The sequence below is a fragment of the Epinephelus lanceolatus genome, chromosome 16, assembly GCF_041903045.1.
Source record: "Epinephelus lanceolatus isolate andai-2023 chromosome 16, ASM4190304v1, whole genome shotgun sequence".
Taxonomy (NCBI): Eukaryota; Metazoa; Chordata; class Actinopteri; order Perciformes; family Serranidae; genus Epinephelus; species Epinephelus lanceolatus.
This window is the reverse complement of record NC_135749.1, coordinates 31,015,588-31,032,186: the sequence shown is the minus strand read 5'-3', so window position 1 is coordinate 31,032,186 and position 16,599 is coordinate 31,015,588. Positions and strand designations below refer to the sequence as shown.

At 42.1% G+C, this 16,599-nt stretch overlaps 1 protein-coding gene across 1 annotated transcript; it reads left to right on the top strand.

The window, feature by feature from the left end:
- The first annotated feature begins 1,284 nt into the window (after nucleotides 1-1,284).
- tcf19l (transcription factor 19 (SC1), like) lies at nucleotides 1,285-15,815 on the top strand. Its single transcript, XM_033636324.2, has 6 exons — nucleotides 1,285-1,460; nucleotides 2,011-3,063; nucleotides 7,347-7,516; nucleotides 9,741-10,134; nucleotides 10,365-10,869; nucleotides 11,452-15,815. The coding sequence occupies exons 2-6, from the start codon at nucleotides 2,793-2,795 to the stop codon at nucleotides 11,795-11,797; spliced, it is 1,686 nt and encodes a 561-aa protein (XP_033492215.1). The 5' UTR covers nucleotides 1,285-1,460; nucleotides 2,011-2,792; the 3' UTR covers nucleotides 11,798-15,815.
- The last annotated feature ends 784 nt before the right edge of the window (nucleotides 15,816-16,599 follow it).

Below are 16,599 nucleotides of genomic sequence, written 5' to 3'. Positions count from 1 at the left end.
TACAATGGTAACCAATTCCTAATAAGGTCTAACGCGCTAGCCTGTATGTGTCAGATGCTTAGTATCTCACATGGAGTGAGTCCAAAATACAAGTCTGCTGCCTCAGTTAAATAACCAGTCAAGACATCCTTTTGCTCTGCACTGAATACTTTCTGACTGCTGTGATAGCCCACATAGGGCAGCTGTGTTGATCCTCTTTGTCTGATTATTTGGATTTATTTATTTATTTATTGCAGTATCTTCTAAATGTCACATTGCAGACAGAGTATTCTTTGGGGACCGACCTTACTGTTTGTCCCTGCCTCAACTACACCCCTATGTTTATGGGTTTTTTTCAAGTCTAATGGCATGCTGAGAAAAGGAACAACATAGAGAAAATGTGTTTTGTTGTCATTGGGGTTAGTTGTAACACTTTCATAAAGTAAGGAAGGGGTCATACAGTGAATGCATTACATGACTCATAGATCATCCCTCCTTGGGGAAAGTGGTGCTGTTACAATAGTCCCGACATTACAAATATTTCCTGTCCCTATTAGTTAAACCATAACTATAGAAAATAACCATATCAAATAGATAAATAAGTAAATAAATCTGTCTTAAAACTCCTTTAAACCTTTGAACCCTGAGCAAATTGGTGTGATTTCTTTCAAAAACACAAGAAAAAAGGCAATAAGCAACTTGGTAAGAAATGTCCCACAAATTGCAAAAAAGATATTTAGAATTTTTTTTTAAAAAAATAGGGGGAAAGAAAGCTAGTGAAAAAATATGTTTATTATTATTACTATCATTATTATTTTACATTTAAATTTTATGTTGCAGAATTATTATATCTTTTTAAGCACTACTTTAAGGTCAGTTCCTTTGTTTGTTTTGAGCTCTCTTTTTTCCCAATAATTTTCTCATTTTACAAATTTCTTGCATTTCTTTTGGGTCATTTCTTCTTTCATTGCTCATTGCTTTCTCCCCATGTTTTTAAAGTAAATTCAGCCAATTTGCTCAGGTTTCAAAAGGTTAAACTTTAAACTATTAATGTGACACTGCTCTCAGTGAACCAGCCTGCGACATAAACTCCATTCAGGAAGATGATTCCTAGCCTGCATTAGACTATTCAGTCCCAGTGACACCCTTTGCCTTTGTGTCCCACTTCTCCCTCACAGAGGTCCGTCCTGCTCCCGCTGAAGGCGCCCTGGCCGTCAGCCAATCGGGGCGGAGCAGGACATGACGCGGGTTCTCGCGCAAGGAAGCCCAGGGACTGGCGCGCCAAATTTCAAAGGACTTCCTCCTGGGAGGAAAGAAGGCGAAAAGCCGCACGGAACCCTGGCGAATACGGCGATAAAACCCTGCAGAAACAATACAAATTATTTCAATTTTCGGAGCTTAATAAGCGTGCGGAGCAGTCGACGGCGTTCTGTCGTCGGCGGGTTGAGGATATATTCACATAAAGTCGGTGTGACATTGTTGTAAGTGGCAGCTTTGACTTTCAGTCTGTCCTACAAGGAACTAACGTCAGCTAGCTCAATCCTGTCTGACTGGCTTAACACCATGACTGCAGTATAGCATTATAGCTCTTATCTTAACGTTAACCAACGCATATTTCAGTAAATATATATATTACACAAGGGTAGATGCAGTTTTGGTTCTTAAAACGAGGTTTGACCTGACAAGCCGCTAATTTCTGTTGGTTATTGTTTCTTGCTTTGTGTGGTGATCCCATGATTTGTCTACGTGCAGCTGATGCACGGCATGCGGTGCACACTGCAGCTAGCTAAAGCTCATCAAGTGAAGATGACAGTTTTAATGTTCTGTTGTAAATGTAGCATCTGTATGTTGCTGCTTCAGTGTGACATTAGTTTAATTTATAACGGGAGCTTGTGATAGAACGTGTATTGTGCCTTCATGTTGTCTAAAGTGTCAAGTAAAGTATATTTATAACGCTGTTTTTCAGACACTAAGTATGGCAATTAAGCTTTTTTTTTAATTTCAAAGATTTTTCTTTTTGTTTTCTTGCAGATCAGACAGACCTCAGCCGTTACACCCTGTCAGGCTCCCCACCTGTGAGACTGCTGATGTCAATTGATGTCAGGAGCCTTGGATTTTAATCTCTTTCTCTCTCTCACACACACACACACACACACACACACACACACACACACACACACACAGACTCGGGCGACAGCTGTTCAAACCTGAAAATATTAAACATCAGAGCTCCAGCTAAAAGTCACGGCTGTCAGGTTTTTTGGCAGGTTTACCTTTTCACAGTTTTAATGTTTACCGCACCTTTCGATTTAGCAGCACAGTAACACACAGGCTGTCCACATTACTGAAAGTCTTTCTTCTCAAATCCATCTTCTTATAGCCTCCACTCCACGGGGGATTTAGTCCGTTTGAGTTTGAGCTCATAGCAGAGTGCAGAGGCTCATTTCCACCCTTCAACAGCTTATACAGTGCTCCATATCCTCATTATTTATTCATGTATTCACAGCAGGGCACAACAAGTCATCAGCTCTCCATACTAATGCAAACACCTGTTGCTGCACCTGCTTGTAACCTTCACACTCAGTGCTTTCAAGCCTCTGTTTAGAATATTTTATCTTGCAGTTTAGCTTCATGTTTACAGTCAGCACTCTTTGGTCAAATGCCTTCAATTTAACTTCTTTCCACTAGTGACGAGTTGTATCCCACAATGGATCGCAGCGTTCTGTAACTCAGGGCCTGTCACAGATAGGGTGTGGCCTCTGGGTGGGGGCAGGTGAGGGCTTAGAGGTGGCAGACAATCAAACCCTTCAGTCATGCTCTCCGGGGTGCAGCCATGCTTCCAGTTGCTTCGGATCGGTTCGTCGGCTGGCGACTCGGCACGGGACCTGTACACATTCAGGCCGGCGCTGAGCCACTCTGTGTTCCGACTGGGGCGGGCAGCGGAGCTGTGTGATGTCACGCTGGACTCGACGTCGGTGTCACGAATCCACGCTGAGCTGCACGCAGAGAGGGAGGCGGGTGAAGGTGACGCAGTGCCGCAGGAGGAGGGCTGGATTGTCCACATCAAGGACAGAAGCAGTCATGGTGAGAGAAGGATTGAGACACACACACACTCACACTCACACACTCTACAGTCATTGTGGAAGAGAGAAAGAGGCGAAGATACACACCCACTTACAAGAAGTATCAGTGCTTCTATAGGAAAACACACTCTCACAGACACCATACACTTCCTTTTATTGTTTATTCATGGAGTACACACACACACACACACACTGCTTGTGCAAGAGGAATAAAATTGCAGGTTTAATAGAAAACTGGGCCCACACACACATTTGGATTGACAGGAATACAGATACTAAATATAATAGACTCTAAAAAACACACACATACTGTTTTCGGCTGAATTACTAACACCTGCAGCCTGACAGCAGCTGAGCCTCAACACATACACAGCGATTAACTGCCCAAACACAGCTGAACACATACACATGAGGTGAAGCCTCAGATGCACACAAACACATTAGGAGCTAAATGCTTCTCAGAAACCTCAATTTTAAAAACTTTTCAATTATCTCTCCTGCCAGCACTTTTATTTTCTCGAAGTGGTTTAGAGCTGCAGCCTACTGAGAAACATTTGATCCTCCCAGTTTGATTCATTACACAAAAATCACCTAAATTGGAGTTTGATCGTGATAAAGTGATTAAAGAGCAGGGCTCAACAATGAGGATTACCTGACTGCCTGGGGCAAGTAATATGCCGTGTCAGACTGGTAAATCTAGCAACCCACTTACCCAATTGGGAAAGTGGTATGAAAATGTTGTATGTTTTGTTTTTTCTGGAGCTGATTATGGAGGTAACTGAGCTATCTTGCTACCTTTTCACCTCTGCTGAAAGTTGCACATGCGCAGTACCAATTAGGCGCTTGCAGAAAGATGGTGTTAGTAAAAACTAGGGATAGACCGATATGGATTTTTTAGGGCCGATGCCGATACCGATTTTTTTCCATCACCCTTAGCTGATGACGGATTATGGACTGCCGATTTTCTGGAGCCGATATTTGGGGCCGATACTGCTTTTGCTCCCTCAATTTATATAACAAAAAAATGACACAATGATAACAAATATTCCAGGTCTCAAGTTTAAAATAAGAAACATTTATTGAACAGTAATAAATACTAAAACAAGATGGAAAGTTGAGGTAGAACAGGTAGAATATTATTATTATTATTATTATTATTGTTATACATTCAAATAAAAAAAAGAGTTCAGTGCTCTTAAATCTTCCAGTAATGTCTTTATAAAATAAACAAATATTTAAGCTGAAGCATAAATAAAACAACAACTACTGTACACAGTAGGATTCAACAGCTTTGTTCAACTTAACCACATACTTTCAAATGAAAAAAAGTGCCAGGGAAAAATAAATCCGCGAACCCACGCGCGTATCGGCCGATGCCGATACAAGTAAAAAACTCAAATATCGGCCCGATATATCGGCCAGCCAATGTATCGGTCTATCCTTAGTAATGAGCTGAAGAGCAAGCGACCAGGAGTTCAGTTGGAACTTAAGTTTTTACTTTAGTTAAGAGTAAACACGAAAATTAACTTTAGATTTGTTGTTATTTATAACTGCTAATAAATAAAACAATTTGTATCATTGCAAGTAAAAATTGGGTATGTGTAAAAAAAGACATTAGCGTTGAACCCTCAAGAGCCTCAACTTTTCCTGATCTTTGACTCTGATTTATGTCTTCTGAACTGAAAAAACCAACATAGAGTGTATTAGAGAGGTTTTGGACCACAGCCAGCTTCTAGAGCTGGTTCAATGCTCCATGGCATAGAGACGGCATTCTGCCAAAACATATTCCCTCATTTGGTGTTTTGATTATGGTTTTTGAGAGCATACATCTGTCCAAAATCCCCCACTGGTATTCAGTTAGCTTCAGGTCAGGTGACTGTGAAGGCTGTAGCATATGATTCACACCATTTTCATATTTGTCTAACTGTTTAGTGAAGTCTTGTGTCCTGTTTGATGCATGTGCATTGGTCCATTCATTTAGTTTTTTCCTTTACTTCATTGCCAGGATGCCTGTGATCAAAATGATTATATTTGTTATTAACATGCTGAAAAAATAAATAGAATATTAATATTAAAATAGTGTCCTAACCATAAGGGTGAGAGACTGAGTAGTAGGCTAAATTGTTCAAATACCAGTTGGACAGCAGCTATATCAAAGAAACTTGATGCCTAAAAGTAGAGCTGAAACAATTAGTTGATAAATTCCCTCGTTGATTTACAGAAAATGAATTTACAGCTATTTAGAAAAAAAAAAAGTTTCAGTCATTTTTGTCAGTCAAATACTTTCTAGTTCAACTGCTGTATCAACAGAGATTTCCTGCTTTTCTTTGTTCAGTGGTGTCAGTGGTGTAGTTGTACATTAAAATGTAACTCTGCATTTTTAACCCTTTTTTTGTGTCTAAGTGAGGAATGGGATGAAAAAGTTTTGAAATTGGTCCAGTACTTAATGAGATGCTAACTATGACACATATAAACAAAACAAAACAAAACAAAAAAGCGCGAATGGCCCCATCTAGAGCCAGAGTTTGGTTTGTCAGTCCTGGGCTGCTGTAGAAACATGGCGGGGCAACATGGCGATCTCTGCAGATAAGGACCCGCTCCTTATGTAGAAATAAACAGCTCATTTGAAGGTAACGTAAAACACGATGGGTCTTATTTTCTGGTGATTATACACGAAGGAACACGTACATATTATATTACATTACATTTCTGCCAACATATCCCCCTAAATCCACCCTTTCCATCCTTTAATTCACCCAGTTAGAAGTGAAAATATGCTGGCTATATACACGCTAAAATTACTGTTTATTTAAATAGTCTGGTGGGTTTGCCAATAGCGAGTTTTGGGCTGTTTCTGGTTAAACAAAAGGGATTTTACTCTTCACCAAAAAGGTCCATCTTTGTAGGAATCCTTTCAATAATGTTGTCAGACACTTAGAATAATAATCTGAGCCTGTCAGTGCCAAAATCAAGCACTTTTAGTGGACGTACATTGACGGTGCACAAATGCCCTGAGTGGTTACATTGCACCCTGTTAAGTAGCTTCAGTGCTCAAAGAACTGTTGTTCCCATTAATCACTTAGACACAAAAACACTGGAAAATAGGGGCCAGGTTGAAAAATACCAAAGTTATCCTTTAAATCTCTTTGAATTTTGGACTGTTGGTCACACAAAACAAACAACTTGATTGATTTATTCAGAAAATAATCGCAGATTATTTAATAATGAGAAAAACTGTTCATTGCAGCCTCACTTGAAATGAATAAAGATGACACGATGAACCATAAAATCTACAAAAAGACAGATGGTGCAGATACATGAGTTAAGACAGTTTTTATTTAGCTATGGATGAAGACATAATTACACATGTGACATATAGTAACTTTGAAATGTGTAGGTATTAAGAAAATCAGCCAAGTCTTGTTCATTCAGTCTAAAGTGGTCGTTGACAACTGAGAGCATAAAATGGATCTGTACTCAGTGAGTGCCGAGAGGGATTAAAGAGGAGCAAATGAACAATAGGAGTAATGAGGCGCAACTTGTTCAATTCTAGATCAAGGAGCACTAACAGCTGATGTGATGTCAGTATGTAGGTGTCTGACACAAGAGGGGAACAGCCTTTCATCATATATACAGGGACGTCAGAGATACTGCGTCTTTCTACCTCAGTTTGCGTATGGTCTTAAGTTAAACCTGAAGAGCACAGGAAGTAGTACAAGGTGAGGAAGTAGGAGACTGAGAGTGAAGGCTGCGTCTTCGCTTAAGGCCACTGGACTGTGTCTGACAGGCTCCGAATCTAAACTGCGCTCTTACTCCCTAATTTTTCAAGTAATTTCACAGTCTGTTTCACACATTTTTCATTTCTGCTATTAAAATTACATCTTAGTATTCACTGCACATTTCTCATTTTGTGCCGTGCTGTCGTGGCCATTTGATTGCCTTGTAGCCTTCCAGCTCCTCAATTCTAGGTCCATTTCACAGACAGTTTTACATTTCCCCTCAACTCTGGAAGCTGTAAACACATTGATAGTCAACAAATGACTTTATTTGGAGGCTCTTGATTTATTCTTTCTCGGTTGTCAGACGTTCATATATTAAAAAAAGTTGTGTGATGATCTGGCCCCAGGTAACATCGCCCTCAACTGCAAAACTGTAGCTTGTTTGTGTCCCACCACTTCTATGTCAGTGTGGCTGGATGAGTCTCTAAGGAGCGAGATTCAGTGTCAGCAATAGCTTTCAATTAGAAAATAAAATCCTAACCTCCTCTTGCTCTCACGTTGCTAGGCACCTGGGTCAACGAGGTCCGTCTCCAGCCAGGTGTCCAATGGGAGCTCTCAGATGGCGACACGCTGACCTTCGGTGGCCAGTCCGCTCCAGGGAGCCCCGAATTCTATTTCCTCTTCCAGAAGGTTAAAGTTCGCCCGCTTGACTTCGATGCCATCACAATTCCAAAGGTAATTTTTGTTTTTATTATTAAGCACCTATTCAGCTGAGATACTCATCTCTTTGTTGTCCATATTCTGTGCACCTTCAGTGCACTGTACAGATTTATAAGGATGCTTCATATACTGCACAGATTTAGTCATAGATTGCAATTTTCCACAAAGCTGTTGGGGGCCTGTGTATCTCACAAAGTTTGAGGTTAAACGACAAGTCTGGGCTTTTTCTCTATGCTTTCTGAAAGTTATTGCCAGTAGGGTTCATCAATGTAAGTTTTTCCAATATGACCACAATGTCACATAGTCCGCCTAAGATAATACATTGTAATATAGTGGCTGTATGAAGAGCTGGGATAATGACTTTCGATGCATATTGAAAATAGCAGGCATGTTTTCCCTCAAGGCAAACTTAGATTCTTGGCAAGGTGATGATGTGCAATTAAGTTTTGTTCAGTCTTTAGTAACTCTTTAAGTGATGGCACATCTCATAGGGAAAAAGACAACCCTGGTGATATTCTTTGTTTTTTTTTTTAACACAGCCATTTGACATTTAAAATGATACCGGTACCTGCAATTCTGCACCAGGACTCACTGGTACTGTTTTTTGGTACTAAAATCCAAACCTCCGGCTGCTGGGCAGAAGTGCCGGAGAATCTCTTGACCAGAGTATGCTGGTCTCCAGCTTTGCCCAGGGACAGCACACTCTGCTCTGCCTTGGCTGCATAATGTAGATTTTAGTGCCTTTTTTATTGGGCATCAACCATGCATACGCACCTTTTTGTTGAAAATAAAACAAACTTAAACGCTCAAAGCCATGAGATGCAGCTGAGACGCAAGCTGGCACAAAGCTGGTGCAGACAGCTGCATCGATAAAAATGAGAGCATATCTGTTGCGTGACGACGCCAGGTTCACACTGGAGGTGGAAGCACCATGAAGGGCATCGATTTTCCACGGAGCACTGCGCACGGCCATTCGGTGCCCATGTTAACCAGTTGGGCTGTTTATACAGGACACGCTCTGGCCCCGAGCTCCCCAGCCAGCTTGTGATCTACAGCATTAGTTTCGGCATGTGGTCTATTTTTTGTGCGAGCTGCATGCAAATCTGGCTGGAAAACACACTGATCATCTATTATGAATGATATAAAGAATACATTAGATATGATTTAAGTAATTTGATTATGATAAATGATAAAATATGCACCCCATACTTGCACATATTTGTCACTTCTGTTGAAACAGAGAGCCAGAGAGACAAGCAGACAGACAAAACACACAGAGCAAACAGAGATGGAGCTCTAAATGGGATTAGAGAAGAGCAGAGGAGCAGAAAGTTTGCTGACTAGCGCAGAGCAATATGCCTCTGGTGTAAACATCCAGGCAACTGTCGACGGACGGCTGCGCGTCCATTGACATATCAGGGCGTTTCAGCACCCAGTGTGAACATGGCTTTAGACTTGCAAGTGAAAAGCCCTCAGAGGCCTATGCTTACGGTCCAAACATGGATGTTTTTCCACCTGGCACCACTGCCCCACATTCTGGCTATGACCTGGTTGTGTTCTGTCCTGGAGTGGCTGAGAGCACCTCTGGTAGCCACCTCGCAGCCAGAACATGGTGCACCCAGATGCCACCCAATTTGGCATTGCTTGATTTAACATGAATCGGTACTTGGTAGTCCTGACGTAAATCAGTTGGTAACCTAAAATATACAGAGTTAGAGATCTATGTCTTCTGCAGAAACCAATGGACTGGCCATGTGCTTGGGTAGTAAGTGGTAAAGAATTCAGAAATGCACCAACACATTGTTGGTTTTGGTGTTTTAATGAGATTTAATGGTGATGAAGAGAATAATGTAGAATGATACCATCCTTGTCTTTCAGATTCCCTCCCACTCATGCGTCACCATAGTGTGCAGGCAGTGTGACTATAAGGCACTTTGGTTAAGGTGTCCACCAGGCAGCATGTGAACATTTAAAATCATGGACAAAATTCTTTCTGTGCTATTTTTAAGATAGAATCAGGTGCTCTCTGATTTTTACTTTAATTAGAAACTTGCACATTCATGAAGTGTAGAAACTAAACAGAAATGGACAAAAATACATTAGTGATGCAAATGTTTTTATCTTAAACTTCGCCATCTGTCTTTGAAAAGTAAATCTGCCAAGCCACGCAAGCACCTGATGGATATTTACATTCGACCTTTACTAGATAATTTTCTAATTTATATATCTTGCCTCCCAGGCGGGCACCTTCTCCTCCGACATACAGAATCGGATCAGAACTAACCTTGACCGCAAGGTGGCCGCCAACCTGGACCTGTCCAAGCTGTCCATCAACCGGGCCACCGTCATCCTCAACTCCATCGGCAGTCTGAGCAAGATGAAGGGCAGCGCCTGGACCTTTAAGAGGAGCCACAGCCACGAGGGAACTGCCTCGGACCCCGGCTCCTCCTCCTCGCCTCCCCTGGCTGTGGGTTTATCCTCTCTGCTCCCGCCCTCCACGCCTCCGTCATTCTCCTCTGCAGCTTCAGTGCCTTCTGCAAAGTCCCTCCAGCCAACCTCACGGAGCAGGAGGAAGTCTGCTCACACAGTCCTCCTTGAGGATGACAGCTCAGACGAGCCCAGAAGTCGAGGAGGTGAGGCTTAACATAATGCTCAAATAAAACTGCTGCGGACGTACTGACCTTTCTGCAAATATTGGAGGCTGCAGTTTTTTTATAAGAATATGTGTTTTTTGGCAGCTTTTAAACATATTTTTATTACTGAAGCCAGGTCAGTTAAAGAAGGCGTATGTAGAAGAGGAAAATGGAGATGGATAGCTTTGATTGCTGCTTCTATTGAAATATTCTCATTTTGTGTGGTTTAGCTCCAGCAGGAGTTGTGGAGGATGGACAGAGATCGAGGGGGAAGAAGCGGCGGCGGCTCTACAAGTCTGAGTCTGAGAGTTTCAGCTCTCCTCCTCTGCCGCTGCAGCCCAAGAGCCACGACGACGTCCGGCGGCCACTGGAGGCCAAGCCCTTTCCCGTCGGCATCAGGACCATCGGCAGTTTCCACGGTGCCATGACAAACAGCAGACTCAACCACCATCTCATCCAGGCACAATTCACCAACCCTGCCGTTCATAAACAGGAAATGCAGACGATGCACCGGGTCCAGACGGTGATGCACGGCAACCTTGCAGGTTTCCGCCAACAGAAACCGGCCCACAGTTCTCCGATAGCGCAAAGAGGCAGGCGGAGGGCTAACAGCTCTCCGGTCTTCTCCCCTCTGGTGGTTGGAGGGGAGAACTACAGCCTGGCCTCGCCATCAGTGAGGATTCGAACAGAGGAGAGAGGCAGGATGCAGTTCAACAGATTTCACCATCCAGCAAGGTAACTGACCAACCCCTCTGTTTATCTGTAGAATTGAAATGAATGAGAAAAAGAATGAGAAATAACAGAAGGCAGTCACAGAATCTTCGCACCCACTTCCTGTTCACAAACTCTTGTATTACAGCCAAACAGTGCACTAAAATATTTTTTTGAAGACATTTTAGGAAAGAAATAGGCAAAGCAGTAACTAAATCTGGGTTTATGTTTGATCAGCAAAGCCAAGTTTTACAGTTAGATCTGAGAGGGGGGGGTGGCCCTCTCTCGCAACCTGCTTCTACAGTCTTTGTGTCCGTGGCGGTAGGCATAAAAAATGAAGTATAATCTGTAGTGTGAGCAAGAGCCCAAGAGCCAATGAAAATCCATTTTGTGTCATCCGCCACATTTTTGCTGGTAAATGAGCTGGGAGTTCTCAGTGCTGGCAAGATGAAGGTTACCACAGTTCAGTTACACATACTACCCACATTATTATTTTACAAAGCTTGTAGGAAATCAGCAAATTATTCCTTAAAGCAATAGCTTGTCCTAAAGCTTTTCTCCCTGATCTCACTGCTTCATCCTTCTCTCCTCTTCCTCTCCTCGCAGTAAGCGACGAGGCCGCCCCAGAAAACACCCCCTTCCTCCCCGGCCCTCTCTGCCTTCTCCATCCTCCTCATCTTCCTCTTCCACCTCCTCTGCCTCTTCTTCTTCTGGCTCCTCCTCTTCCTCCTCTGAGGATGAAGACGATGACGAAGAGGAGGAGGAAGACGAGGCGACCGGCGGGGCGGTGGAGCCGTGCGCAGCGCCACGTTGCCGACTGCCCCAACAGGACACGGTGCAGTGGATCCAGTGCGATGTGTGCGACGCCTGGTACCACATAGACTGTCTGCACGTCGACCGCAAAAAGCTCCTGAAGGACCCCAACGCAGACTTCCACTGCGGATGTCGCTGATATGAGAGAAACCAAGCTTGTTGAGATGAAGTGAAATGCTCCAGTTTAGACTTTCAAGTTGCCACATTTTCCCCTTAAATGTTTATTTCCCTTAGGCACACTTGTGGGGATCAACAGACTTTTCATTGAAGATGCTACTTCTCTTCTAATGGCCACTGAGTAGCTCCACTCAAGCATGCAGTGCTTTTTTTTCTCACCTCAAAAGCAGCTGACGAGGGCAGGACAAGAGCTTCCTTTGATATTTACATCCTGATCTGCTCAAGTTTAAAGATTTGTGACCCAACAGTCACACAGCTGCTTCATAAACCCCCTTTCCTGCTCAGTTTCAGCACTCAGGTTTCGGAGAAGGAGGCAAAATTGTAATGAAATGTCTCAGGTTGGATTTCATTATGACTTTGACTGCCTGGAGAGGTGCGGTCAGGGTGGGAAAACATGATGAAATGTTGCTGAGTACACTCCCACTGTGGCTGTCGCTGACCAGGGGGCAGGCAGCCTTCAGGAAGATTAATGAAATGTTTTAGATCAGGCTGCCACAGCAAGAGTCTATACAGGGCGATTAAACACTCTTAGATGTCTCGCTGCAGCCACCTTCACTATTTCAGCAACTTGGCCAGGACAGAATAGGACCTTCAGTGGACATTATGTGGTCTGCATGGCCAAGGAGCTTCACCACCCTTCCTCCCAAAAGAAAACCGGGCCGGGCTGGTGTTTCCCACCTGTGTGATAATAATACTCGATGAAATATCTCAGTGCAGCTTTCCTGGGTGGCAGCAGCTGTCTGGGAGTGGGCGTGTGATGTTTCAAGACAATTAAATGCCTGCAAATGTGTCAGCAGACTTCCATTGTAGCTGTTGATGAGAGGTGCTTGAGGGAGGATAATCAAATATTTCAAGGCACTTCAGCAGTAGCAGCTGCTGGATTTTTTGGGGGGAATGTGTGCAGTGGGACTGTTATTATAAGACGTCTGAGTGCAGGCTGACAGTGCGGCCGTTGCTGCTTTGGGAGGGCTCATTACCAGTGAAATGTCATAAAATATCCGCTGATGTAACGGGATAAACAGATTCAGAAAATCTTCGTCTCTGACTGTTGGGTTAAGACTTGATGTCGCAGATGATTTTAAGGTTTTCTCTACGGATCAATCTTCATCTTCAGCAGTCTCTTCACACTACTGAACTCTTGGGCCAAAGTGGACACTTTTGTCCTGACCAAACTGTTCTCCACTGCCGAACAGTAAAATACACATATCATTGCTCAGGTGCTGTTTGAGTTGGAATAAAATCAAAGTATAGGTCTCCAAATTCTCCTCTAAAGCACCTTGTCTATTATTTAATTCAAAATTCTTTCTTCGGTTGGCTCACCCGGACAGAAACAGTGTCTTTAAAACAGCATTTATGAGCAGTTGAGCTTCTGCACCACTTTTATAACCTCTATAAAACTTCTGACTTGAAGCTATTCAGATAATGGTAGTGTCAAAAGTATAGTTTTTCTGGGTTGGTGTTTAAAAAGGCGTCTCCCCATTTTTACTTTGATCATACCACTATGACAGACCTTCAGTTTTGTGAGTTGAGGGGAAAGAGAGAGAAAATGTATAAAACTTGATTCCTAAGCAATAAAATAAGAAAAAAAGTTTAAAAAAGATGTATATTTTAACTTTAACTCACAGCACAGCTGGATCAGATTTTCTCAGTCCCTGGCTGTCAAGATTATGTCACAAAACAAGCAGAAGGTTAAGAAGAAAACATCTTATATCTGGTTTTCAATTCAGTGGATTCATTTTAAAATCCCAAAATTAAAAAAAAAAAAAAGTATTCTGTGAGATGCATAAATTTGTGTTTAATAGTCTTAATAAATGTGTTACTTGTCAAAAGGCTACAGTTCAACTTAAGATAACTTTATTGACAGTTTAAGGTTTTGACAAATAACCCCCACTTTTTGAGAATATGAGCACCTCAGAGCAGTTACACAAAATCAGTTATATAGGACTTAACATACTAGCTTAATGCTATAATACAGACCTGAAGGACCTGTTTGGTCCTGTTGAGCAGTTGTAAAAAAAAAGTTGGGTTTTCAGTTTTCTCTGTTGATCTGCAGTCAGTTGTATTCTGTTTTTATGTTTCATCTGCCAGTGAAGATGTAAATGTTGCATATACCTGTTTGTCTCCTTAGATTTTGAGCTCTAAAGATATTTAAATGCCTGTTTATGTCTTCCGAGCTTCACTCAAAAAAATGTGCCATCTTCACCACATCACTCGTCGTCGTTCAGTGTCGTGTTGCTGTGTAAGCACTCCTCATTGCGCACCTGTTTTTTGCTTTCATGTGGCGTGCCAAACAGTTGTAAAGATCCTCTTTACCAGACTGCAGTTACAGATGTGCTGAAACGTGCAGCCGCTAAGAGGGAGAGACACTCTTTAATTGGCGAAGGGAAAGAATCGGCCGTGAAAAAGGAGCATAAAACCTGTGTGATAGTTAAAATGGAGACAAAGTGGCATACAAAGAAGTGTAAACTTATTCAGTGTTTCTCATAGCTGTTTCTACCTTAAAATTCTGATCCTGTCAACGATTTCCAAGCATATCTGGTGGCGACCCCGCCACAACTCATAGTCCTCCCCAGCTTATCCTAGCTAGCATCTTAGCTAACGTTAGCTAGCCACTGTGAACTTCAGGATAACATACCCCATCTTCGCTACCATTTCAACCAACATTATCTAACATGTGACCGGCTCTACTGTCCCTCTGATTGGCTAGTACTGGTTGCCTTTGTTGGTTGCATTGATTAGGTTTAGGCAAGAGGAGTGTAAAGGTAAGAATGTCAGGGGGAAGCCAATCAGAGGCAGAGTAAGGTGGGTCAGCAAACATTAACGAGCCACAACAGCACTGTTCTTATAATACATCCATACACTGCACAGCCACAGAGCTATTGGTCAAAGGTATACTGTGCAGGATTATCAATTACCATCTGTTAACAAGCTTGCCAGCGAAAGTGAAAGTCAGGCCAACCCTAGATTAATTCTGGTTTAAAAAGAGGTGTGGCCTGTCCACCACTGGACCCTTCTCACATTTTTGAGGCAATGCAGATGCACAGTTTTCCCTTGAGACCAACATGAAGTTGACAGGGCAGCTGCAACCATTAGTCAAATAATAGATGAACCAATCTGCAGGAGAATAATTGGAAACTATTTTGATAAGTGATTAATCATTTATTAAGTAAACATGCAGCCCCCAATATGCAGATTATAACTTCATAGTTTGGAAAATGTGCTGCTTTTCTCTTTTTATATCAACATAAGCTTCATATCGTTGGGTTCTGGGCTGCATGTTGGACAAACAGGCGATTTGAAGACGGCACCTCTGGCTGTGGATAATTGTAATGGTAATTTTTCCAAACTGACCTTTAAGAGACTGTTCCTAAATGGAACACATAAGTGGCCATTATCTGACATTTTATAAATTAGCCTTGCATATTGGTAACCACATCACAAACAGCTCTTTGCAGATCTGTAATAGTTTCCATTTGCATTGCCTCAAAGACAAACAGCTTCCTTGTAACGTCTTTCAAGGCTTTGACAGATTAAATCAAGTTTGTGGTGAATATTTTTGATCATTACACTGTTGTGGTCACCTCATTGTTTCAGTATTTTGTTTGTGCCATCTGCTTGTCGTACAGAACACTCGAGCAGTGCCATTTTTACACTGTGTTAATTATTCTGTTTACTGTTAAAATCCCTAAACACAAGACTCTAAGGTGAAAGCACTCAAAGTGATGAGTTCAGAAATGGAGTTAATCAAAGGGATTTTGTTTTCATCAGTCAGTTTCTCTCTGAGCTCTGAAGCAGGAGTTCACGGGACTCTTTTTTTTTTTTCCACACACACTGCCTTCACTTTAATTATCACATTGAAATGCAGAAACACTTTGTTGGTTTTGCGAGGTTGTACAGAATTAAAACTAATAGTCATAATTCTCTGAGATGCCATCAGCATCAAAGATATCAGGGAGGAAATAAAGAATAATCAGAAAATGTATCTTTGCATTGTCTGTCTCTTTTATCTTCACAGCTCTGCTTTTGTCTGTTGCATCCAAAGAGGCTGGGATCTAAAACACATTTAATTTATTATAGATTCTTTCAACACATCCGGCTAAAGTCGGCATTGATGAAACATTGATATTAGAAATTTCCATTTTGTTTTCCTCCGGTCCCTTTGTGTCATGTTTAAAACAAAACAAAAAAAACCTTCCCACCAGACAGAGAGGAGATTTATCTAGTTATTATTTTCATTGTTGTTTTCTTTGAAATGATCAGAGCAGAGTGAGTCAACAAGCAAAAAGAACATCCTCATAATTGAAACACATTATCTCCCATCTCTCTCTCTCTCTTTTTTTTAACCTCATAATGGATTTGTCTTATCTGGGGTCTCCATGCATGAAGTTACATTTCTTCACAGAATTACTGCTTACAGCATTTCTATGTAAGTGAGGCTTGCACACACACTGATTGGTGTATCTTGTAATCAGTCAACCCGTCGATAGCTGTGATGCTTCTGAGAAAAATGATGCTTGGTTGTTACTTCTGTACGTGTTGTTATGGTGAAGCATCATGTGTACATAAAATACAGGTTACTGCATGTCCCATTGTCCTTAATGGTGAAGAGGCTAACAGGATTTCATTGAATTACCTGTCACTATTTGAGGTTTTGACCCTTGACTCCTGTTAAGTCAGACAGGTTAGTGTCAGGGTGGGCAACCTGCACATCTGGAGCCAGAGGTGCGGCTCTTTACCCCCTCTCCAGTGGCTTCATGGGGCTTT

Excerpts from the sequence above, each read along its gene's own strand:
- tcf19l (XM_033636324.2), top strand. The coding sequence starts at position 2,793 with ATGCTCTCCGGGGTGCAGCCATGCTTCCAGTTGCTTCGGATCGGTTCG. Across the intron at positions 7,517-9,740 it reads ATGCCATCACAATTCCAAAG|GCGGGCACCTTCTCCTCCGA; the intron begins GTAATTTTTGTT and ends CTTGCCTCCCAG. Across the intron at positions 10,135-10,364 it reads CGAGCCCAGAAGTCGAGGAG|CTCCAGCAGGAGTTGTGGAG; the intron begins GTGAGGCTTAAC and ends TGTGTGGTTTAG.